Source organism: Pagrus major, chromosome 5 (assembly GCF_040436345.1).
Source record: "Pagrus major chromosome 5, Pma_NU_1.0".
Lineage (NCBI taxonomy): Eukaryota > Metazoa > Chordata > Actinopteri > Spariformes > Sparidae > Pagrus > Pagrus major.
In genome coordinates, this window is record NC_133219.1 from 4,191,448 (window position 1) to 4,216,769 (window position 25,322).

The 25,322-nt window shown below is 41.5% G+C and overlaps 1 protein-coding gene across 1 annotated transcript; it reads right to left on the bottom strand.

The window, feature by feature from the left end:
- Positions 1-451: 451 nt before the first annotated feature.
- rabl6b (RAB, member RAS oncogene family-like 6b) lies at positions 452-22,765 on the bottom strand. Its single transcript, XM_073466146.1, has 16 exons — positions 22,630-22,765; positions 19,966-20,323; positions 19,700-19,834; positions 19,302-19,349; positions 18,641-18,693; positions 18,379-18,467; positions 13,706-13,846; positions 12,720-12,825; positions 12,177-12,280; positions 10,907-11,292; positions 8,442-8,595; positions 3,069-3,272; positions 2,149-2,410; positions 1,716-1,902; positions 816-874; positions 452-721 (listed from the first exon to the last, which is right to left on the bottom strand). Exons 2-16 carry the CDS (start codon positions 20,093-20,095, stop codon positions 536-538), a joined length of 2,244 nt encoding a protein of 747 aa, XP_073322247.1. The 5' UTR covers positions 20,096-20,323; positions 22,630-22,765; the 3' UTR covers positions 452-535.
- Between the last annotated feature and the right edge of the window lie 2,557 nt (positions 22,766-25,322).

The following is a 25,322-nucleotide window of genomic DNA, read 5'->3' on the forward strand; positions in this document are numbered from 1 at the left end:
CACAAGACTAAATCTGACATTAAACATTTAAGCAAACAAGTAGGAAAGAAAGAAAAGACAGAACACTAGGAGTCAGTCATCACTTCTAGCATGCTCTCAATTACTACACCAACCAACCAAACAAACACTCAGACAAAGTGGGAACCGTATTTACAGAGCTGATTTGGAGTGGATCACTTGCAGAGTGTATCAAATCAAAGGAAATATTAAGCCATATTCAATAATGTCAAAGTACAAAGAGCCAATCTGTGGCTACAGCGATCATCAAATTTTAATGTCACGACTCACTACAGTACTTATGGCTCTCCGTGCCATTTCTCCTAGGTTGGAATGGAAGTAACAGCAGTAGTGCAGATGGGGGAAATCAATCAGAAGGAATATACAGGTACAGAGTCATTGGGTATTTGACCTGGCCGTTGTTGGTAGCCTTGTGTATTGCGTATGGCTTGGAGATGCTGCTTTATGTGGAGGTTTTTGAACAACCACACGCCTCACTGCTGTTCTGCGGCTCCATTTCCTCATAAAACAGGAGCTTTTATAGTTCTTCATAATCACCGTCATCTCTTTTAACCGATCCTGCTCCCCCACCCAGAAAGTCTTCCAACTCGTCCACTTCAGTTTTCTTGGGCCGGGATTTCTTTTTCTTTTTCTCATCTACTACTGCAGCTTCATCTTTTTCCTTTTTCTTGTGTTTGTGTTTCTTCTTGCTCTTTTCATCTTCCTGAAAATCAAATGACAAATGACAATTTTTTGTATTGATATTACTGGTTTTTAGACACATTACTACTTACAGTATATAACAGCAATAACTTTACCTCTTTGCTTTTCTTCTTCTTTTTTTTCTTTTCTTTGGAGGAGTGTTTGCCTTCTTTCTCTGAAAGAGGAGTAGATACAAACAGATGTCTTATGGTGATGTATGACTAAAGTGCCAAGAAGCAGATAGATGCATTTTAAATATCTTAAAATCAGGTATTTTAATCACCTCTGCCAAGGAGGTTATATTTTCAGCAGTGTCTATTTTTGGTTGGTTGGTTTGTCAGCAGGATTACACAAAAACTACAGAAAGGACTTCCACTAAACTCAGATAGAGGGTGGGTCTCGGCTCAGAATAGACCCCATTAACTTTTGACGCGGATCTGGATAAAGGAATGGATCCAGGAATTTTTCTCACTTGGGGAGTGGGGGCAATGCAGCCCTGATCACATCCACACAGTTACACATTCACACCTGGAAGCTGATCTGTGGCCACTGGAGCAGTCGCGGTTATGAGGGTAGGTTATCAGTGGTAATGAGGGTGGAGCAAGCACTGCCTTTCACTTTCCCCACCCAGATTTATCTTGCCAATCCAGAGATATTTTACTTTAAAACACAAAAAATTCAAAGAATGCATTTAAATCTAACCATCACACTCCCAATGTAATTGTGATTATGTACCTATGGTTCTATTAATTCTAAATAATGACCCTTTCTTGGATTGAACGTGATCCTGTCTTGCACTTTCGGTCATGTGGTTGAATCAAGATCGAGAAGAGTTTTTTGTCCAGGGGACAGAATTAGTCTAATTTTTGGGGTAAAAAACCAAGCTGTTGCAGTCACCATTAAAGACTGGGAACACAATCAATCAATCATTCGTGGATTTAAATGTGAATCCAATTCAAAATGTCAACTGACTTACAGAGTCACAAAGACACATTGACAGATATTTCATGACTTGCCTTCCTGCTCCTCACTGCTGTCTTTGGGAGCGGGAGCCTCTTCTTGGATGCCGAGGCCAAACAGGTCGGTATCATCCTTGTGTTTGAAGGAGATCACAGTGGGCTTCAGAGGTTCTGGCACCTTGGCTAACTGCATGTCATCATCAGAGAGGTCGGACAGAAGCTCATCTCTGACTGGAAATGTATCCTGGGAAGAAGGGGGCAGTCAAAAATCACATGAGGAAATGGTTTGATTTTCCCAAAAGAGACTGAGACTGAAAAATTAAGGATTCTTAAGAGGCAGTGTGACAGAACTGCAATTAAAATCCCTTTAGTAGTACTAGCTGACTCGTTTCCAACAAGTCCATTAGAAGCTCAGGCTTTCAGCAGCAAAAAAGAGCTGTGAACTGAGTCGGAATGAATCTGCTGCGATTAAAAATCTGTTCTACTTTACCTTTGCTATTTTTGGTGTGTCTGATGCCTCAGACTCAAAGTCGGGGTCATCCATGATAAACGAGAGCATCTGCTGGGCTACAGGAGCCTCAGGGTCTGTATCAGAGTCCTCAGCTTTGGGTGTGCTTCCCTTCTTTTTGCCTTGAGGTCGGGCCGGCTGTTCTGCTGCTGGAGTTAAGGTGAGGGAGATGGGGGCTCCAGCCTGGCCTCTGGGCTCTGGAGCTTTGGATGCCACCTTTGGTTTTGTGATGTGGATCACAGGCCTGAAGCAGGATGATAAGGAACATTTGTTTACCTTGAAATATATGAGTATTTGTTTTGATATGTATTGTAGGTATTTTTACATTGCTCTTGCTGCAGCAGCAGTGGACTTTCAAGTTTCTTATCTAAAATCACAGAAACCAAAGATGGGGGGTTAGCAACCATCATGGTTACATTGGGCTTAACAGTGTGATTACGTAAATCCTCTTATCACACCACAGTACGTAATGTGGCAGATCGAAATCATTCACAGCTCACGCCATGAATTTGTAATATGATGCACTAAGGTTTACAGTACATTGTGATTGGTAGCCTACATAGTCTGGGCACTATCCAGTAACAATGAAAAGAAATGCAGTGTTTACCACACTGACGGAGGTGTTGACTCCAGTGGTGAGTTAGTGAGCTGGTGAGGTTTTAATGTTTAGACGCTGACCCTGAAGAGTGCCTTATTAAAGACTACTGTAAAATCTCCCATAGGTGTTTAATTGGGATGAGATTTGTGAAGGCCATAGCATATGAATTACATCATTTCCAGACTCACCAAATCATTAAATGCCCCCTGTTTTCCTGTATGAATGCATCTGTTTTTATATTAGATTCTATGAAGAGCTAAATTCTGGGGGTTTTAAAGTCATCCCGTTTTGAGAAAGGACTTACGCTTTCAGCTCAGCTTCACTGTCCAGGTCTTGGTCATGTGTGATAGTGGGGGCTGCTGGTACTCCCTCTTCCTCATCACTGGTCAGAGCAATATCTTTGCTGGGGGGCAGGGTCTTAGGCTGGGGAAGGCTGGGCTCAGTGTCATCAGGATCAAGCTCATCCAGGAAACCTGACACCATGGGGTTTCCTCTGCCTTCGCCATCACTGGGAAAGAGAAAGACAAGTAAAACTGTCTTTTTACCTTTACTCATTAAGAGAGTGTTAGTCTGCTATTGTGGGCGACTGTGCAACTCTGCTGTAACAGCTGGGGTAGTTAAAACCAGGACCTCAGTGACGTCAAATGTACATATGCACATCTTTAAATGGATAGAATTCAGCTTGTTGTGAATTCCTCACGTTACAGAGACTGTGTGGACAATATTGTATATAGTTGACTGCTACGTCAGTTACATAAAGTTAAAGGGGACATATTATGCAAAACTCACTTTTTCCTTGCTTTAGTATGTATATTTGCATATCCGGAGTGCCTCCCCACCCCTTAAGCATGATTTTTCGACAACTAAGTCAATATTTCGTAAACTACCGGAGTCAGGGATTGGGTCTCTAAACGAGCCGTTTGGATTTCGACCGGATTGTGACGTCACAATCCGGTCTTTTGCATACTCCAGTCCTCGCGCTGGCTATCTCCTCCCACACTTGGCCAGCTACCTGGACGAGGATCCGCCATTTTCTCGTTCTCGCTTAACTTGTACGCGACAGCCTGACCGCTACCATGTACGACCCGAAAGCCGAGCACTGCTGCTCTGTCGTCGGATGCATGGATCCTCCTGTTTCGCTACATGGCCTCCCTACCAATGAGGATATCAGAGCGAAGCGGCTACATTTTATTTATCAGGGAAACGTCCCAGCTTCAGTGAGCAAAAGCGTTACGGTCTGTGCCAGTCACTTCACGCCGGACTGCTTCAGCAACCAGGGTCAGGACTGGACGCTGGACTGGCAACAAGATTGTCCCTTAAAAGATGGATCCATACCCACTGTCAATGATGGAGCTGTAAGTATTTAAAAAACAGTGTAGTTTGTGTTACTTTGGCCGTTTAGCACATGAGCTAACGCTAACGGTCGATGTAAATATGAGGCTGAACTAACGTGAAGTTATCAACGTTGGGCTTACTGGCCGTAGTATTCACGATAATGTTAACGTTACCAAACGTTAATTTGTCATATCAACACTCTTTTAAAACATGACAGTGAATTGAGAAAATGAATTAGGATATTGAGATTTTATCGCTTCTAACCGGCCGGTGAACCACTGCTCGGCCGTGAACAAGCAGAGGAGAGGGGTGAAATGTCTCGGTTGTTCGCAGATGGTGAGCTGCTGTTCCGCCGTAAACAAGCAGAGGAGAGGGGTGAAATGTCTCGGTTGTTCGCAGACGGTGAGCTGCTGTTCCGCCGTAAACAAGCAGAGGAGACGGGGTGAAATGTCTCGGTTGTTCGCAGACGGTGAGCTGCTGTTCCGCCGTAAACAAGCAGAGGAGATTGTATGAAATCGTCTCAGTTGTTCGCGGACGATGAGCTGCTGTTCCACCGTGAACACGCAGAGGAGACGGGGATGGTGAGCTACGTTAATTCATTAGCATGTTGTGCTAAAGGACAGTGACCTGCACGTTACCTGCAGTAAAGCAATCACTACTTTGTTTTGGAGCCAGAGACAGGGGTTAGCTGCTACATGTCTGCTGTGCTACTATCGGTTATATGTAGGCATGGACACAGAAAAGTTGCTTTGCAAATGTGTATAGCTCGTTGCCATGGTCACGCGATGCCGTCCTCACGTCTTCCGCCCGGCAGGAAGAGGTGGGCGGCGCACGCAGTAGCTCATTAGCATTAAAGGGAAAGGCACTCGAACCGGCCGCTTAGAGCAGGGCTGTGAAACTGGTGTGTAAACACCCCTGCTGTGCTCAATCCTTCGGTTTTTTCGACCAAAGCATGTTACTATCATTCCATTTAGACATCAAGGAACCATGTCAACAAGCAGAAATGAGCATAATATGTCACCTTTAAACGTTATAACTCCCAGAGACCTCAACGCACCGTGTGTTTACCTTTTCATCACAAAGGTCCCATGTACAGAAGTCAGAGACAATGTAAGTTTGGACTCTTTATATATGGATATTGTTGCAGCAGACTAAGCTCTTCTTGAGTGGTTTTCAGTTTGTAATGAAGCGTACTGAATGTTAATTTTACTTACCTGTGGTTATTTTGGCTAAGATGACAACTGCTAATGATGTCATATCTCCCCCATCCATATTATGCTTGTGGCCTATGCTTGTAGCTAACATGTGATATGTTTTAAGAACCTACCTTTATTTTATTTGCACAGTATGCGGATTGCATGTTTATTTCAGTAATAATAAATAGTGATTACAGCTGAGTCTTTGAAAAGAGATGGCTGATATTTAAGAGTGGTGTTATTCATATACCATTTCTTTGTGTACAGTCGTGGTCAAAAGTTTAAATCTAGTTGTAAAGAACATGTATGTCATGGCAGTCTTCAGTTCCAATGATTTCTACAGCTCTCATGTTTCTGTGATGGAATGAGTGGAACACAAACTACTTTGGTTAAAAAATGAATTTATTATGTTTCTTCTGAAAATGTGACCAAATCTGCTGGGTCAAAAATATACATACAGTAACTTGAACGGTCAATTTTGGTGATCATAGAAAGTTGTGTGAATCAAACAAATGCTCTTTGTAGCATGGCCTCTTAACTTCTTCTGACTGATTCTGATTGATAACAGCTGGTGACTTTTCTGGGCCCATCACCTGCTGCTGACAGAAAACTGGTCAGGATGGTCAAGAGTCAACAAAAACCACCAAAAAGCAAGACTGCGATGAATTAGAAGCAACTAGAAGACAGGTGTCAGTGTCCACAGTCAAGTGTGTTTTACATCAACATGAGCTGAGAGGCTGCCGTGTTAGAAGCCCATGATCCAAAGCTGGACTGAAGTTTGCTGCTGATCACATGGACAAAGAAAAAACCTTCTGGAGGAAACCTCTGTGGTCATATGAAACATAAACTGAGTTGTTTGGTCAAAATGAGCAGCAATATGTGTGGAGGAGAGAAGGTGAGGCCTTTAGCCCAGAGAACACCACACCTACTGTCAAGCATGGTGCTGGTAGTATTATGCTGTGGGGCTGTTTTGCTGCCAGTGGATCTCCAAATTCTTCAGGAAAACCTAAAATCATCAGATTGGCTCTTGGGTGCAGTTGGGTGTTCCAACAGGACAATGATCCCAAACACACATCAAAAGTGGTAAAGGAATGGCTGAATCAGGCCAGAATGGAGGATTTAATGGAGGACTGTGCTGACGAAACAAGTCTGTGCCAGGAAGCCAACAAATTTAGTGGAACTTCACGGATTCTGTCGAGGAGTGGTTAAAAATTCAGCCAGAGGACTACCAGAAGCTTGTGGATGGCTATCAAAAGCACCTAATTGAGGTGAAAATGACGAAGGGACATTTAAGCAAATATTAGAATTACTGTATGTTTATATTTGACCCAGCAGATTTGGTCACATTTTCAGAAGAACCATAATACATTTTGGAAACATTGGAACTGAAGACTGTCATGATATACGTGTTCTTTACAAGTGTATGTATACTGTGACTGCCTCTAATTATATCCATGCCTGCAACCAAGTAAAGAAGTTGAACCACACCCAGTGATTTGTGCTCTCTGATAGGAGCCCTGTAGCGGCCAATACATATTATCCAACTACTTACTGTATACAGGGTTAAAAGCCAACACTGTTAAATATAGCTTCTCTATTATAACAGATCCAAAGAAAGCTAGTTTTAACTTAACACATGCTGTTCTTGGAAAGAATACAATGAATAAAGCTTCTCATCCGCATTAGAGTTGGGCAGTATCCAATTTTTGATACCGTTAAACCTTCCCCAAATGTTCCTGTGGTATATGGTATTGCCACCAGCTGATTAAATATCACATTGTAGCTGCTAATTGCTGCTATACCATTTTCCGCCAGAAGGTGCCTGCACCAAGGACGTTACATTAAAACCTGGACACAGCCCTCGAGGCGGAGCCCCGTTCATTCCTATGAAAGTTGCTCAGTGGTGCATGAAGCCAAAATGGTTTGACTTCCTAGCAAATAAAAATACCCGGATCTTCTGTGTTGTGGGGCCCTTAGAGCGTGCGCACAAGAGACTTTCGCCGACTGAGCCGGCTAACTTCAAGTTTAGCTTCCATCTTACTTGAATGGGGATAAAATAATTTAAGCGTGCGGCTCTTCTAGACTTTCTAATTTGTATCGGACTCAAGTTATGACAGTCAAACAAGTCATTTTGAGGGGGTTCTGATGCTAAAACATAAATAAATTATCCAACGTTTTACAGACGCTGCTTTCACAATGTTAGCTTATGGGAAAAAGTCTTTTTTGGCCACAGTGCATCACTTGATGTATTTACATGGTTTGGCCACTACGAAAATTGGCTTCAAATCATAGCACTCTTCTTTTTATGTGAAGCACTGTATGTAATTTATGTGTTGTAAAGCATTTTGCACTGCATTTCTTGTATAAAAGGTACTATACAAATAAAGATTATTATTATTTTGATAATATTTATAGTATTAATAGTAGTATTAAAAGTAATAGTATTATTATTTTCATACCAAGACAAAAATATGATACATGTTCTGCGGCATTAGCTGAGGCCTGTGAACTTGACAAGTTCATCCTTGCAGCATTGTTAGCTGGTGATTAATTCTGAGATAAGCACATAGATTTGAATTATACAACCATCTCTGGCTGTCATCTTCATGCAAATCTTGCACATAGCCTCAAGATTTGCTGGCTCTCCCTTGTCATTCAAAATGCTACCGAATGGCTGGTAGGGTGACGTGTTTACTGGGGAAACTACAGGTCTCAGTCCCTGGTATAAGCACCACTAAGCACCGGAGGACAAGCAGGAAAATTCTCCCAGGGGAGAGGCTGTCACGTGACACATGAGTATGAGTGCTTCTAAAGACTATTTATCTACTAATAAATTGTCATTTTTGACACATTACATTATTTATAAAAAGGTTCTGTCATAACTTTCATAGCATCTTCAATCACACAGACAGTGGCACTGCTGGACACACATCCTTAAGGCATTTATTACTTACATGTGCTCATTGTGCAGCAGAATTTTTTCATGACTGTACTGAAAGGGACATCTAACCCTAACCCTAATCGCCCAACCCCAATCCACATTATGGCTAATTTAGGTTTATGTAGAAAAATCAACAATATCAACAAATACTGACTTTGTCCCATGGAAGAACAAACCAACTCAAGAGATTTCATAAACATCTCACCTGTCACTGTCTACAGCCGGAGCTGGTGCACGCTGAGGCACCTTGGTCTTCGAGGGCAGGCTGTCCTCCAGGAAGCTTTTATCCAGTCCCTCATCTGGTACAAAATCATCCACACTCTGCACCTTAGCAGGACACACTGGTGCAGGCGCGCCCTCTGAGGACAACATAGAGCCAGATTTATGTGAGTACCTATCTAATAAATTCACTTTATTCAAATCTGCAATCAAACATTAGAAAGCTCCCATCACAGCACTGCCATGTGTTGCCTTGTTCATGACACAAAAACTCCAATGAAACAGTAAAATCACATGACATTCCAAACCCAGCAGGTCCTGTGATCATTTAAAGCTCTGCATATCTCAGCTGCTAAGTGTGAGTCTTGTGACTACTTGCTGTGGAGTTTTAGTTACGACTGAATAATCCATTCAAGAGCTCATATGAAAAATAAGATTCACTATTTAGAATTACACAGTTTTGATCAGAAAACCAACAACAACTATCAGCTGACCCCCTAACTGCTATAGAGGAGGTCATAAAAAAAAGCTACATCCTCCTTACATAGCCATCAACTTCATAGTAGCAATATTTCTATTTGGCTGAGTCATGCTGAATCATGTCAGAGTGAGTAATATTGAAAAAAATGAGTGCTACTTGCATCATTATCTCAACAGCAATGATAAATGTTGTGACATTCACTACAGTAGAAGTGTTTTAGAAGAACAAACTCAAAGACACATGTTCTCAACATTATTTCAGATATAACACTGATAAATCTAGTTACAATGTCATTAATTTAGACTTGAGACCCATCAGGTAGGATTTCTTATTGTGAGAATTGTCTCAAGGAGATTATATGGAGAGATGATAAATCACGCAAAGAATTATTACCCAGTTCTCATTGAAAGCTTTTATAAATTACATGATAGACATAATAATGATTGTTTTAATGTTATTCTAAAGCCCTTTTAAGAAATGGCAAACAATTTACTGTTTATATATAAAACAACATTGCTGGCTTCAGGTATCTGTTATGGCTTCTTGTAATTCAGACAAAGGTAGTTTATGTTCCTTAAGGCTTCATTCAAACATGACAGGACATTTACAGAAAGAGCCACATGCTCATTGAATACTTGGCACCTGGTGTACAAGAGTGTCGTCACCGGCTTTGAACTGAAGAGTTAAATAATATGAAGGAGTGTTTTCTGTTCTCTTACAGGCTGCATTGCTAATGGATTTTAAAACTAATTTTCCTCTCAAAGACTTAATAACCATTGTAAGCATCAGGAAGGCTCGTCCCCTTCTCTCACAGTGAATACTTGAATACATTTCGATCAATTTCAACATTAGATCGAATTCTGCTGCCAATATACTTACCTTTTTTAAGTCTTATCGTGTGCATGGTAAGGCAAGGTGTTGAGTTTATCTTAAATTGTATTTGCTCAATTACCTTATGTAGAGAGCTTTGCTATATAGTGATCATTTCATTCATGCCAACTGCATGAAAATGTGGCGGAGTGGAGACTGTTCACCTGATTATTATTGTGGTTGTGTGTATTGTTACTGTTTTTCTATTGTTGGTTATTCTTCTTATCTTATAAGTTCGTAAACTTTTTTTACAACACTGCCATGGAGAAACTACAGTCTAAAATACAGACTGATCTACAAACGATGAAAACTTGGCTCATGTTTCATAATTTATCAGACTGATTTAATTTTCTTTGAGCTAAGGAAATGAGGGCGATTAAGAGAGATAATAACAGAAAAAATTAAAAGAAAAACCCATATTCTTTTAATATCTCTGTGTATTGAACTTTGTGTTGTTGCAACCTTGACATTTCTCTGACTGCATTTTCATTTTAATACTACGCTAAACCAAAAACAAGACTGGGATGTAAACAATCAAAGTTCAAGTTCAGAAGTACAAAAGGAGTTTGCACAGTCAATCAGTCTGACTTGGTAAAGAACCATTTCCACATGACATTTCTTTCTGAGCGCAAGCCTCTTTTTTCAGTTGCTCCCAATGACGAGCAAGCGTATGCAGCAGAGCTGTGCCCAACGCCATTTCCTTCTTTTATCCCCCTACATGGTGTAAGCTTATTAGCTGTGTAGCCATCCCTCTGTTACCATAGCGTTAGCTAATTTCAATCAAAACCAACATGCAGCATTTTTTTTCTCTCATTGCACAAGCGCTTCAACCCAGCGCTCTCAACCAACAACTGTAATTGGCTGGTGGTTACACAGACCAATATTCTTTTGTCAACTGCACAACTCTTGATATTGCTTTATCTGCTGCTCATTGGGGTGAGGGTCCACTATACCAAGTATATAAAGTATATAAAACACACATCAAGATGTATGGCTTTTAAACTGTGGAGACAGAGTCTTGCTATTCCAGGTTTAGGAAGAAGAGGGCATGCGGCCTGGTGCTGAGTTTTTTACTGCTTGAGTAATGTGTAGAATCTCACCTGGTGGAACAGCAGTAGCCTCAGAAGCAGGAGGAGAACCAAACCAGCGGGAGATGAAGCTGCGTTTCTGGGGGGCCAAAGCCCCAGATGCAGCCGAGGACTGAAGGTGTTCCGGTGACTGAGCTGATGGCTTTGACTCAACAGTTGGTGAAGCTGCAACGCTCACCACTGTCGGGGGAGGTGGAGGGGAAGAGGCAGACACAGATGGCGACTGTGGGAGCACCTGGGAGGGAATAGGGGGTTGAGGGGTGCTGGGGCTAGAGCTGCCTGTGGAGGCTCCACTGGGAGGGACAATGGGGGACTGGGAGCCCGAGGAGGGACTCTGACCGTTGGCTGGACCAGGAGAACCATAGCCCTTACTGCGAGACTCCAAGTTCTCAAGGAAACTGCAGAAATCACAGCAAGGCTGGTTAATAAACTAAAATGATATCTGAGTCATCATGAATATTTCAATTGCCCTGATGTCGACTGGTGCTATAATCACCCCAAAAAATGCTATTATCAGCGACACAAAGAAACACACAACACTTGGAAAACAACTTCACAAATCTGTTTATCAGAAGATAACTCATTACTATAACAAGACATTTGCAATAAATAGTAATTGAAGTTTTCTTGGTTTCTTAAATTATTTGGCTTGCCCAACATTAACTGTCCAGACCAATGTGCATTTGTACTTCTTAAAATGTGACTCTTTACACTCACATCATTATAGATATTGTATAATTTTGCTAACTCATTGTGAACTTAATTTGGTAAGCTGTTGCATGTTATTTGGGAACACACCCCAGCACAGCTGTGGATCATCATGTAATATTGGGCTAATATTAGGTAAGAAATGTGAGCAGAAATCACTTTTTTCACTGGAATTGACTCTATACAATATCACCTTTAATGTTTGAATTGCTGTGTCTTCTGACAAAATACAGACAAAATTTGCTGACACAAGAACCACAATTTCCTGTCCTGAAAAAAAAAAAGAAAAGTTTTTATGTTCACCATAAGAATGACAACTAAGCTAAAGGAAATGTACCCAAATGGTACCACATTTCACAAATCTGTGTAAAATTTCACAGCTGGACGGAAGCAAAGCCACCGTCTGTAGTGTGTTCCCAGCCTCTGCACTTCATTGCCAAGAGAAAGGTTGTGTTTCTGATGCTCACCAGAATATACCATGTGCACAGGGTAGACTATCTGCACAAGAAAACTATCCCTCTAAGGGCTCTGTGCAATAGTTATCTGAAAGGAAGAAAAAAAAAGCAGACAGTACATTTCATAGTTTTGATCTTCAGTCTCCTGCTGGACGCAGAGTTCCTCCAGGGTGGCATCCATGTCCAGCTGGTTGGTCTCCAGCTGCCTCAGGAGCGTCTCTCTCTGCACGCAGACACAGACAGGCAGACAACGCAGACAAGCAGACACGCACATGCACGCACACACACGTTTTATAAAGTGTTCGCCCAATCCTTGCTTGTGAAAGACTCAGCCTTTTGACAACGCCTCTTTCATAACCAATGATGATACTATCAGCTGTATGAACCTGTTCACCTGTGGAAAGTTCCAAACAGGTGTTTTTGGAGCATCCCACAACATCTTTTGTTGCCCCTGTCCCAATTAATTTGAAACTGTAAATTGAGAATAAGCATATATCTACAAAAATCAATGAAGTTCATGAGGTAAAACGTTAAATATATTGACTTTGCATGGTTTTTAATAGAGTATACGTCAAAAAGGATTAGGAAATTATCACATTCTGTTTCAAACAGTGGTTGTAATTCTCATAGCATTGATGATGATATGAAGGTTAAACACTCACCTGTAGCTGCAGGAAGGGGATGTTGAAAAACCTGTGCAGATATTTCAAGCCAAACCCATTCTTCATTGAGGATTCAGCATAGTGGATGTAAGATGATCCCATTGGTCTGTAAAACACAAGCATTACTAGTTATCTTTCATGACATATTTCTGACATATGCAGTACATTTGTAGGGTTGTTTAGTAGTTGTTGTTTATTTATTTTTTTGTATTGGAGGAGAGGAGAGGAGAGGAGAGGAGGAGATGGGAGGAGAAGAGAAGAATGGAGGAGTAGAGATGACTGCGTTTTATCTCTTGACTAATGTTACATTATTTTGCACTATGGATGCTTCGTATCTAGGTCAATTAACACACCTGTGAGCGAATCAGTGTTTCCCATTATTTAACGAGACTCTGGCAGCCCGCCATAGTCTAAGTTGCTGCACCATAGTCATCTTTAACTCTGTCAATCGACCTCCCCCGCCCCCTACTGTATGTACACATGTACTCATTTTTCATTTCATTTCATTTTTCACAGGCCAGGTGGTGGAGTAGCGGCAAGGTAGCTAAGTGACAGCCGCCTGCTCGCTCTACCTGACAAGCTCAGAGACACATGGATAGTAAAGTGCGGCTCCGAAGGATGAGTGATCCCAACAGAAGCAGAAGACGAGAGATCAAAGAGGTCGATGTGTTTACCTGCAAAACTACGGCTAAATAAACTGCCGACTGTGTAAGTTTGAGTCAAGCATAGAGAACACAACGAAAAAAGCCAACCAATCAGAGGTGGAGTAGTGTGGGTCTTGTGAGAACGTGAGTGGGATCCATCATAATGCCTCAATGATACTTCTTATGGTATTTTTATTGTGTTGTTGTTTTGCACAGTAGTACAATGACAATAAAGTATCTTGAATCGACATGGTGGCCGTCAAATTCAAAATCCATCATCACATCAGCTTCCATCACAGTGAGAGTCTTATCATTTGACTATTTACCTAAGTGCTGATCTACCTGTTAAGTCCAGCAATCAGGTCTCTTATATCATCAGGAAGTATGACGCGATGCTCGCCCATGTCCCTGTGGTTTCCCAACACACACACTGGCACATGGGTGGGTACTTTGGGCAGTTCCCTCAGGATGTAGTTAAAAGTCCTGCAGTTGACAAAATTGGAACAAAGCGTTAATCATGGGTGGCTGAAGAAAACTTTAAAAGGAGCTTAAAAATTATGTTAAATGGAGGTTGAAATTAATTCTCCACATTAGTGTGTTGCAACGTATTTCAGATGCTCAAGGTGGATACTATTTATCCAAGTAATCAGTTTAAGAGAGGTGCATTAGTTTTATAAGACAATAACTACAGGTGTCACAATTCTCCAAATCCTAGATTGAAATTTTTTTCAGCACTGACAGCTATGGCATTGTTAGACTATCACATGTGGATTTCTAAAGATCAACAGGTCATTGGTTGTATGCCCTGACAACTGTCATTTACATTTAAAAAGATAGGGGTATTTTACAACAGCAGCTTGACTTGCTTTTGATTTCTATCATCGAAACTGAAATCCTATTTTGATCAATATTCGATTTAGAACTGAAATCATGACCCCCCCATCATATTTACAGGTACAATTATACATCAAAAATGCAAAAAGAATATTCTGCTGCAAGTACCGGGTTACTGCGGCATTACATATTACTACAAAAAAAAAACAATATATAAAACGATACAATATATCAACAATATTGTCATTTTTCACATTGAACTGGAGGTCAATTCAAAGTGAAAACTGACAATATTGTTGAAATATATGTACAATCTAGAATACAAATATAGAATTGTACTACATTTACACACAGAGGCTGCAGGGGAGGAATAAAGCAGCGGAATCCAAGAGCAAGGTCGAGACAACAGAGGCTTACGGAGAAGGGAAGATTTAAGCCGAGTGTCCCCTCTCTCACCATGGGTAACGTGAGATCGCTAGCTAACAAGATGGAGGAGCTAACAGCGCTAGCCAGGAGTCAGAGGGAGTACCGGGAGTGTAGTTTAATGTGCTTTACGGAGACATGGCTGCACCAGGACATTCCCGACGATCGTTTCCATTGAGGGCTATGAGACTGTTAGGGCCGACAGGGACTGCACCAGGAGCGGTAAGCGTAAAGAAAGGGGGATTGCCGTTCTAGTTAACAACAGGTGGTGCAGTCCTGCTCATATTACCGTCAAAGAGCGAATCTGTTGCCCGGACATTGAACTGTTTGCCGTTAGCCCGGTTACAGACTCAACACCTGAGTGCATTCATTGCTATCTCGGGTGACTTCAACCACGTCACCATGGGTACAGCACTGCCCAACTTCACATGTGAAGGATGCATACAGCTCCTCTCCCCTCCCCCCACTGGGTAGATCAGACCACAACCTGGTGCATCTCAACCCCTGTTATGTGCCTCTGGTGAAGAGCCAGCCTGCGACCACAAGGACAGTGAGGAGATGGTCGGAGGAAGCTTATGAGACACTTCAGGGATGTTTTGAGGTCACGGACTGGCAGTCACTTTGTGAGCCGCATGGAGAGGACATCGATGGGCTCACAGAGTGCATCACGGACTATATAAACTTTTGTGTAGACTCCACTGTTCCAGCTGAGACTGTGCATTGTTACCCAAATAAGAAGCCGTGGGTAACAAAGTACATCAAAGAAATCCTCAATGAAAAGAAGAGGGCTTTCAGAGCTGGCAACAGGGAGGAGGTGAGAACAATACAGGGACACCTAAAGGTGAAGATTAGGGAGGGTAAAGAAAACAACAGGAGGAAGCTGGAGCGGAAACTTCAGCAGAACAACACAAGAGAGGTCTGGAGAGGAATGAGGACCATCACTGGATTCAGGTCTGCTGGCAATAGAGGAGTTGAAAGCAGCGTGGACCGGACCAACAAACTCAATCTGTTTTTTAACAGATTTGATACCGAGGCCCCTGCACCCCCTGATAACACCACCATCAATCCTACTGCTGTCTACCAACTACCACCTTCTCCACCCCCTCCTCCTCCTTACACCCTTTCATCCTCCTGTGAGATCCCTCCCCATTCCTCCTCCCCTGGTCTCCAAACTCACTACACACTACAACCAATTGACTCTACACCTCCCCCTCCCCTACCTGTCACCTCTACAGTGAGCATCACAGCTGACCATGTTAGGAGACAGCTGGTGAGACTCCACTCGGGCAAGGCTGCGGGTCCTGATGGTGTCAGCCCCAAGGTGCTCAAAGCCTGTGCCCCCCAGCTATGTGGAGTACTTCATCATGTCTTCAGCATGAGCCTGAGTCTACAGAGGGTCCTTGTGATGTGGAAGACGTCCTGGCTTGTCCCTGTGCCGAAGACGACGCGTCCCTGTGGCTTCAAGGACTACAGACCTGTGGCACTGACCTCCCACATCATGAAGACCCTGGAGAGACTCGTCTTGGAGCAGCTCCAGCCCTTGGTCAAACCACTCTTGGACCCCCTACAGTTCACCTATCAGCCCAAACTCGGAGTTGTGAATGCCATCATCTACCTGCTCAACCGTGTCTGCGCTCACCTGGACAAACCAGCGAGCACTTTGAGAGTCATGTTTTTTGACTTCTCCAGTGCATTCAACACCATCTGTCCGGCTCTACTGGGTGAGAAGCTGACAGTGATGCAGGTGGATTCCCCCCTTGTGACCTGGATTATTGACTATCTGACTGGCAGACCACAGTATGTGCGCTTACAACACTGTGTATCAGATAGAGTGGTCAGCAACACCGGGGCCCCACAGGGGACTGTCCTCTCTCCCTTCCTCTTCACCCTCTACACCACGGACTTCTGCACAGAGACTTGTCATCTCCACAAGTTCTCGGATGACACAGCAATAGTTGGATGTATCAGTGAAGGTGCTGAGGATGAGTACAGGACTACTGTGGACAACTTTGTCACATGGTGTGAGCAGAACCATCTACAGCTCAAAGTGACAAAGACCAGGGAAATGGTTGTGGACCTGGGGAGGACCAAGGTGCTGTTGACCCCTGTTTCCATCAAGGGGGTCAGTGTGGACATTGTGGAGGATAATAAGTATCTGGGGGTCCACATTGAAATTAAACTGGACTGGGTTAAGAACACTAACGCCCTCTACAGGAAGGGACAGAGTCGTCTCTATTTTCTGAGACGGCTGAGGTCATTCAACATCTGCCGGACTATGCTCAGGATGTTTTATGAGTCTGTGGTGGCCAGTGCTATACTCTATGCTGTTGCGTGCTGGGGCAGCAGGCTGAGGGTAGCCGACGCAAAAAGACTGAACAGACTGATCCGCAAGGCCAGTGACGTTGTGGGATGGGAGCTGGACTCTCTGATGGTGGTGTCAGAGAGGAGGATGCTGTCCAAGTTACATGTCATCTTGGACAATGGCTCTCATCCACTCCATGACGTGGTGGTCAGCCACAGGAGTATATTCAGCACTAGACTAATCCCACCAAGATGCACCACAGAGCGCCACAGAAAATCATTCCTGCCTGTGGCCATCAAACTGTTCAACTCCTCGCTCTGAGTGTCAGACACTGAGTCAACAGGAGGACCCTGGACACTTTGTGTCTCTCTAATTTGCAATTTAAGACAAACAGTGTGCAATGGCAAATGTGTTTTCAACTTTGGTATTATTTATTTCTCTGTATATATGTATAGTTATTCTAGTGGAGTGTACAGTTCTTGTATTTTTGTTGTTCTTGTTTATATATAGATATTATTATTATTATTAGTATATTATTATTATTATTATTTTCTGCATATTCTGAACTTTGAATGGGAGCAGCTGTAACGTAAGCAATTTCCCCTCGGGATCAAGAAAGTATTTCTGATTCTGATACATTTAATTTAATCAGTGGTTGACAACATACAGATGTTGATACATCTACTAGTCTACTTCAATACACTGTATATGACACTGAATCGTAATTCAAGTTAGACAGTATGAGGTGCTAGACCTTCACTTGGTCACTGTAGGTTTAAATCAAACTTTAGTCAAACAGCAGGGAATAGTGCATTTGTTAGGGACTATTTTCAGCTGTGGATTAATCCACAGTTGTGGATCTAGTGAGTATTTGGAGCAGCGGGACAGTGTTAGTGAGATTCAGTTCAAATAAACTAGTGTGTGTGTTCATGGTAATGACGGAAATGTAACCCAGTGTGGCTCATTGATGTGTTTTTTTACAACAACAATGGAGCTCTATGACACAGAGGAATAAGACCTATCAGGCTTTGATACACACACAGTACTTGGTGGTAGAATACTTAATTGTTGGTTTTGGTGATTTTGTATGATTTGTTGACAAAAAAACCAAAAAACACACAGAATATTACAAGACTGATGCTCATTACTGTATCCGCTAACCTAGAAGTTTTTTCTAATGTACAGCTAAGAGACTGGCATATATACAAACATAAAGTGTCATGACTACAGTTACTATGAAAAAAAATCTATTCATGCCCTCACAAATGATGCCAAAAATAGCAACGTTGAAATGTGTTTTAAGGTTTCTGCCTTTGAAGCTGAACAAAATCCACCAGTGGAAACTCTTCACAGCCACATGCAGACTGACTGAAACCTTATCTGTCCATGCATATTGTAGCATTAGAGTTCACTGATGAGACAGTGTTAGCACAACAACCAGACGGACGACTCTTACCACTGCTTGGTAATGTCAAACATCATGATGACTCCATTACAGTTCTTGTACACATCCAGGAACTCTGCATCCAAGGCCACCTCATCTGACTACAACACACATATTCAGATTAAACAAATGTATTCATAACAGGATACAGGAAAGAAACATAATCCTTACATTTTTGATCATTTACAACATATAACGACTCTCTGGCCAATACCATCACTGACCCACATACTATAAAGATAGCCTTTTTTTCCCAAACTCATGTGATAATCACCTCTTGGGGCTCATTCTCCAGTTTCAAATTGTCTCCACGCTTCTTGCCTTTGCCTGTATTGACAAGAAATCAGAAATGTTAAGTTGAGACAAGCTGAAAAGAAAATACTTCACACTCTACAGCTTAGTTTGTTGCTTTACGAGTTTATTATGAGTAAAGCGAGCAGAGAAGCACAGCCGCTTTTCTTATGGAAAAGCATCTTGCAGCCATTTAACACACGTTATCCTTTAAATATACACTGCTGGCATTAAATCATCGCTCACACGGTGCGGACGCTCAGGCTTTAGCTAAATACAGCAGAAAACTCAGCCACGCAGGGAATAGCCAAACCTTGAGAATATTGACATTCAGATAAGTGTGGGACAAGGCGGGGCAAACCCACGGCACACAGGCTAGTTCAATTTCTACACACTATTGTAGCGCTCACCTACACCTTCAGGAAGAGGATATTTTTGGCCTGAGATGAGTGTGAGAGACGTGTAAAAAAGACAACATCAACAGTGAGAGCAGAAAAGCAAACAAGCAACCATGCATCTATTTAATGTTATGACGTACTGTAGCAGGCTGACTGCAGTAGACAGAAAAAAGTGTCACTTCTTATAGTGAGGTAAGCCTCAGTAGAAAGTCTGGTTCTTTAACCGGCATGTGTGTCAACACTCACCTTTGTCTACCACATCCCACACCTCTACCTTGACCACATCATCAGTAGCTGAAAGAAACAGAAAGGGCATTTTCATTATTCATGTTCTAGGGCGGCATAGCTATATTATTCAAATGTAGAGGCTGCAAAGTGACTCTTATATGGTTACAGTAACTACAAACACTAGAAAAAGTAGTGGTGATAGTCTTTGTTTGGAACAACTAACACAAATACAGGACACCTACTCTAAAAACCGGTTAGCTGAAGCTAAATCTAAATGCACGCTTTCTCGTTTTACCTTGATATGGAGCCACTGAAATAAATCAACAAACAGTAGATGTCAAATATTAACCAAGATAAAAAAGTAACCAAAGCAGTGGAGATACGATCAAATAAATACATGAGTTGCAATGACTAACTTTTGTAATTCCAGTGGATACTTGTGGCTTGGATCTCCTGAGTGGGCAGGTACTCCTCCACGAACTTCTTGCCTTGCAGTCGATGCCATAAAGTACTCTTTCCAGTGTTTCTATCGCCCCGGATGACTATTTTCACTTGAGAGGGAAAGAGATTGTACATGAAGTTCAACAGAAATCAACTGGACTGAGAAGCAACATTCTATAAATGATGGGACATATGTATTTGTCTGCAGAAGCCTGTTCACCTGATTGGCTGCATTACTTACTATTATACTGGACCCCTTTGGCGAACCGTCTTTGCAGACTTTGGTTCATGGATTGCAGGCCAGCCGGAATGTTCTTGTCCCTGAGCTGCCCTGGCTCAGATCCCACCAGCTTCTTAAGTGCTGAAAACATCTTGATGGCGCTTCAACAGCTTGTACAGCAACACGTTGTGGTACAGTGGAACTCCTCTGACAATTCCTCACACAACAACTGAAGGGAAAGTGTAAGAGTGTATCCTGATGGCTGAGGAAGTTATGGCTCCATGCTTAGAAGCCAATATGATGCTAAATAACTAAATATTGACTCTTCTTTCTTGCCGGTTAGAAGTGAAGGTAACTACCATGTTGTTCTGAGCATCATCTGGGGAAAAAGCAGAAGAATATCGAAGTTATGTTCACTTTCAAGGTTTATGAAAGATGCAGTTTCATGTCTTCATGACAAGGTATGAGAGAAACGTGCTGCCAGATCTGAACTTAAAAGGAAATACACCCATAAATATTTGTGCTATTTCAGTCGTTAAATACCAAAAAACACAGAGAACTGTTTTCCTAAAATGGAAATAATACCATTAAGACCAGATTTTATTTAGTCCCAGGTTGAGCCTCTCATGTTTTGTCATTACGTTCCAGTCACAGAGCAGTCATCCATTTTTCTGCAAAATAATTACCCAGTGAGCACTGAAAAGAAGAATAAGAAGAATCTTTATTCAGGTCACATATCATACAATGTACAACATAGTGAAACCGGTAATCTGCATTTAACCCATCCCAAGGGAGCAGTGGGCATTGGTCGCACCCAGGGTACAACTCCCGAACTGAGCCAGTGCCTTGGTCAAGTGCATTGTTGCCTCACGACAAGTAGGTCCTGGGTTTGAATCTGTGAGAGTTAACATGTTCTCCTTGTGCTGGTGTGGGTCTCCTCTGGGTGCTCCAGTTTCCCCAACCATCAAAACATGGTCAGTGCTTCGCTCTGCAGTTGGTTCCCAGGCTGTACATTGGCTGCCAACTGTTCTTCTGGCATAGGTTGAATGCAGAGAAATTTCACTACATTGTATGATAAATAAAGACTCTTCTTCTAAATTTGGCTGCGACCTGCCAAAAAGCTCAGGAGGAGAAGAACTGTAGCATGCAGACGTCTAACCAGTGGTAGTTTCCAGTGTGAATATTTCATGTTCCACAAGGGTTCAGAGAGGAGGAAAAAAGTCCTCAAGTTTTAACACCAGGGTTTCCACACTTTCTTACACATCAAATTGAAGGACTTTACAATAACCTTCTGGGCATAATTCCCTCAAATTCAAGGAACCAAACGCGGCACAGTTTGAGACATGGATCAAGGTTGATTACTGTCAAAACACTCACAACTAACAAGCTTCATAGAAGCTCACAGACAACTATTAGAAACAGAGGCTTACATGTGTGAACACAGAACTGCAGGAGACACATGCAGACAGTCCAAGAAGTCTAATGTAAAACAAACAAAAAGCACAATTTCTATTCTAGCACCAACACTTTAGATGACCCATGTCTATTAATGCTAACCAACTTTAAAAGTGCATACCATCACCTACTGTATCAGAGTGTGTAGATGTGGCAGCTGACTTTGTATTATCAGCTATATTTATTGACTATAAATTCACTGATTCCCAATATATATCCCAGAATATACATTTTCCAATATCGAGCAGATGAGTTTTTTATTGGGATGATACATATCATTTATCCCTAACATATGTATTTTCATTCAAAAACATCTTTTTATATTATCTTTGTGAGATGCAGAAAATTGGCACATTTTGGATGTATTTTCCCATCATGATTCTCTGTATGACTTCAGGAAATACCTTCTAACAGCAATAAGTGCTATTTACGTTAAACGGTCGTCTGGGTTTTTCAAAGATTGCTGGTCATTAATTTTCCTGGAAAATCAGAAGGTTGGCTCTGTAAATTCAATGTGATACCAGTACATGACACACACAAACTGGAGCTGTATTTGGTGATGTGGTCAGATGACACTTTAAAAACGAATTACATAAAAACATATCAGTAACTGAGTCATAGATTTATAAGTGAAATATTAGAGTCATATTAGAGATTCGTGAAAGATGAGCTGACAGCAGCATCATTGCATGTCTCCATGTGTCAGTAGAATCCTAATGGGAGCTGTCACAGTGTCCCAGGAGCTATTACATTATTTACTATCAAGATCAGCTTTGACATTAGTCTTCAGATGACATTAACAGTTCTGTGCGTGTCTGTGCTCATCTCTGTTAAGGAGAAACTGGCTCAATTTTAAAGCCGAACCGTTCAATATTGTAATAATAACAACACAGCGTATGATTTCATTTTAGTGGTGAATTTCCCTTTAACCGTATCCTGCTAGCATTAGCTGACCAAGCTCTTAGCTCGGTTAAAAGAGAGTTGTACTGAATTTCTGAAACAATGCCTACGGCAAAATACTCTATGGGTATACCAAGAACAACACAGGCTTTGAGCAGCGATGAGGCAGCCTACCCTGACTAAAACGTAACGTTATCCTTCGGCTCTGCTTTAGCTAACGTTAGCCATCCAGCCGATATTAGCTTAGCTTTCCCCCCTGTACGCTCAGTGACATTAACAGCAGCTAGGGTGGGTGTTTTCTTCCAGGTGATAGCAGCTACTAATACTCACGGTTATTTAATAAGATAAGAAATTGCAGCCCCAACATCTTTATCTCAAAACATCTGTCAGACCTCCATCCCGACAGCGATGTAGCCACGACATTCCTTTGCAAAGAAGGCAGCTACAGGGACCCAGCGTCAAGCGTGACACAGAGATGTACAACTTCCGATGAAAATTTCACAATAAAGTAAAAGACTGCTGAATGACTACAGTACAAACGTGAAAACTAACTTTAAAAGGAGAAATCTGTTAAAACGTTAATTTAACACGATTTCCAATTTGCTGTTTACGTCAGAGACAGTCAATTGAATAGCAGACCTGCTTTATGGAATATTATTCCCATCATATAGTTGTACTTGGTTACTACTTGTCAGCTCCACAATTGTCCTATACTGTGCATATTAAAAGGTCAGTTCACCCAAATTACAAAATCACATATTTTCTCTCCAAATCCCTGTTGTACCTGGTCATGTAGATGGTTTCAGTTTTAGGTCACACTGTTCCCAGATATCCACCTCTGAAACTAGTGTTGCCATCACAATACAATGGAAACAAACAGAATTTGCTGGTGTTCATGAGAGCACTAAAAATTGTGTTTTAACAACTGATCAGTTGTTCGTTCTTGACCTTGGAAACTGGGTCCACACAGCACAAGCAGATGGAGTTTCCAGGGTCAAGGATGAACTTTGAAGCTCTGCTGTTAATGCCACATGGATGAGAAATCCTAAAAGTGCCCAAAAGAAACACTATGAGGCCTATTGGAAAAAAGGACAAGCCCAATCTGCTGATCAACACCATGTGATATGATCAAAAAGCTCCAGAACAACTACTAAATGAACAATGTGGTGAGATTATTTTCTCTACATATTCTCTACAAAAAGAGAACAGCAATAGCCCTGATTCAAAAACAGCTGGGACGCTGTGTAAAACATAAATAAAGCAGAATGTGATCATGTGCTAATCCGTCTTGACATATGCTCCATTGAAAACAGTACAAAGACAATATATTTATTGGTTTAGCTCATCAAATTCATTGATTTTTGTAAATATATGCTTATTCTGAATTTGATGCCAGCAACATTTTTCAAACAAGTGGGGACAGGAGCAACAAAGATAGTTGAAATTGTGGAATTCTCTAAACACACCTGTTTGGAACATTCCACAGGTTCATTGGTAACAGGTGATGGCATGTGTAACTTGCACCTGCATCTGTGAACACAACATATACTGTCATCCAGACAATGTCCACGGTTGTCCTTTCTTATTCCAGCAAGACAATGCCAAGCCACATTCTCTTTTACTACAAAGACAGGCCAACAGCGTGTAAAGTAAAAGAGTGCAAGTATTAGACTGACCTGCCTGTAGTCCACACCTGTGTCCTACTGAAAATGTGTGGCATTGTATGAAGTGCAAAATACGACAATGGAGACCCCAGAATGTTGAGCAGCTGAAGTCATATACATACCGAGAATGGGAAAGAATTTCACATTCAAAATGATTAATGTATCCTCAGTTCCCAAACAATAATACGGTGTTGAAACAGAAGGTGATGGCACACCGAGGTAAACATGATCCTGCTCCTCCTTCTTTGGAACTTGTTGCGGGCATCAAATTCAGAGTGAATTCTGTTATTCTTAGTATGTGTTTTCATCATTAACTCTTCAGAACAGAGGTCACTAATAGGTGACCGCGGTACGGATCCAGACCCAGACGCCCTACTATCCAGACCTGAACCTATAACAGTTATTGTTAACTACAGTTAACTATTGAGAATTATGACTTTTTTGAAAGAGCATTTTGAATTTAAACTGCGCAGGTTTTCTAGCCTTTATGGCACTGGTTTAGCCACCCAGGTTGGTTCACGCAGCCGCAGAAAGTCCATTTTCCTTTTTTTCCCCGAGTGAGCCGGCTCAAATTCTTCTTCTTTATAATAATAATATTATTATATTTATATTATTATTTTTAGTCATTATTTATATTATTGTTTTATATTATTGTTTTTAGTCAACTAGCTAGCCCAATAGGTATTATGTATTTATTACAGAGAGAAACGAATATGCAGAGAAACAATTTATAAGTGAAAGTCGTCGACATTAACATTAGGTTTTAAAAAGGGGTTTAATCTATAATTTACAGTTTGACATTGTTTCTATATGTTTATATCAATATGGATCACTAGCATTGCATACGATCACAGTGTCTGTTGATAAAGATAACATTGCTTTCATTTACTATCGCGTTATGCTCGTCATAAGCTAAATTAGCTTTATATTTAGCTCATCATACCGCCACGCATAATCCTCTCTTTTTGCGCCAGTTTTAAAGCATAAAGAGTTAAGATGAGTTTGCATATTTGTTTTTCTCCAAGAAAAATATATAATCATAAAATCATAAAATTATGAGGTGTTGCATTCTGTATTATTAAAATTTCACTTTCTTGTCTGTGAACCTCTAGCCTTTCAGCTCTGTCCCTTTGTCCTCTTTGGGGACACCACAACCAGGACCCTCATCTGCATCAACATCTTCCTTGTCACCCGCCATAAAACCTGGGCAGATACCTCAAAAGCCCATTTTGACTTTGTCATTGGTGAGTAATGACGATTTACTTATGCTAATATTTATATTATTAATATATTCAACTATATTAAAATGTACAGGGCTCCACTTAAGGTTACCTTTTTCTTTTCGTCAGTTTACAAAGC

Bases quoted from the DNA above. Each gene is read 5' to 3' on its own strand.
- rabl6b (XM_073466146.1), bottom strand. From the start codon at position 20,095: ATGTTTTCAGCACTTAAGAAGCTGGTGGGATCTGAGCCAGGGCAGCTC. The intron at 18,694-19,301 runs GTGAGTGTTGAC...TTGTCAATACAG, and splicing joins GTGGGATGTGGTAGACAAAG to GCAAAGGCAAGAAGCGTGGA. The intron at 722-815 runs GTAAAGTTATTG...TTTGATTTTCAG, and splicing joins AGAAGAAGAAAAGCAAAGAG to GAAGATGAAAAGAGCAAGAA.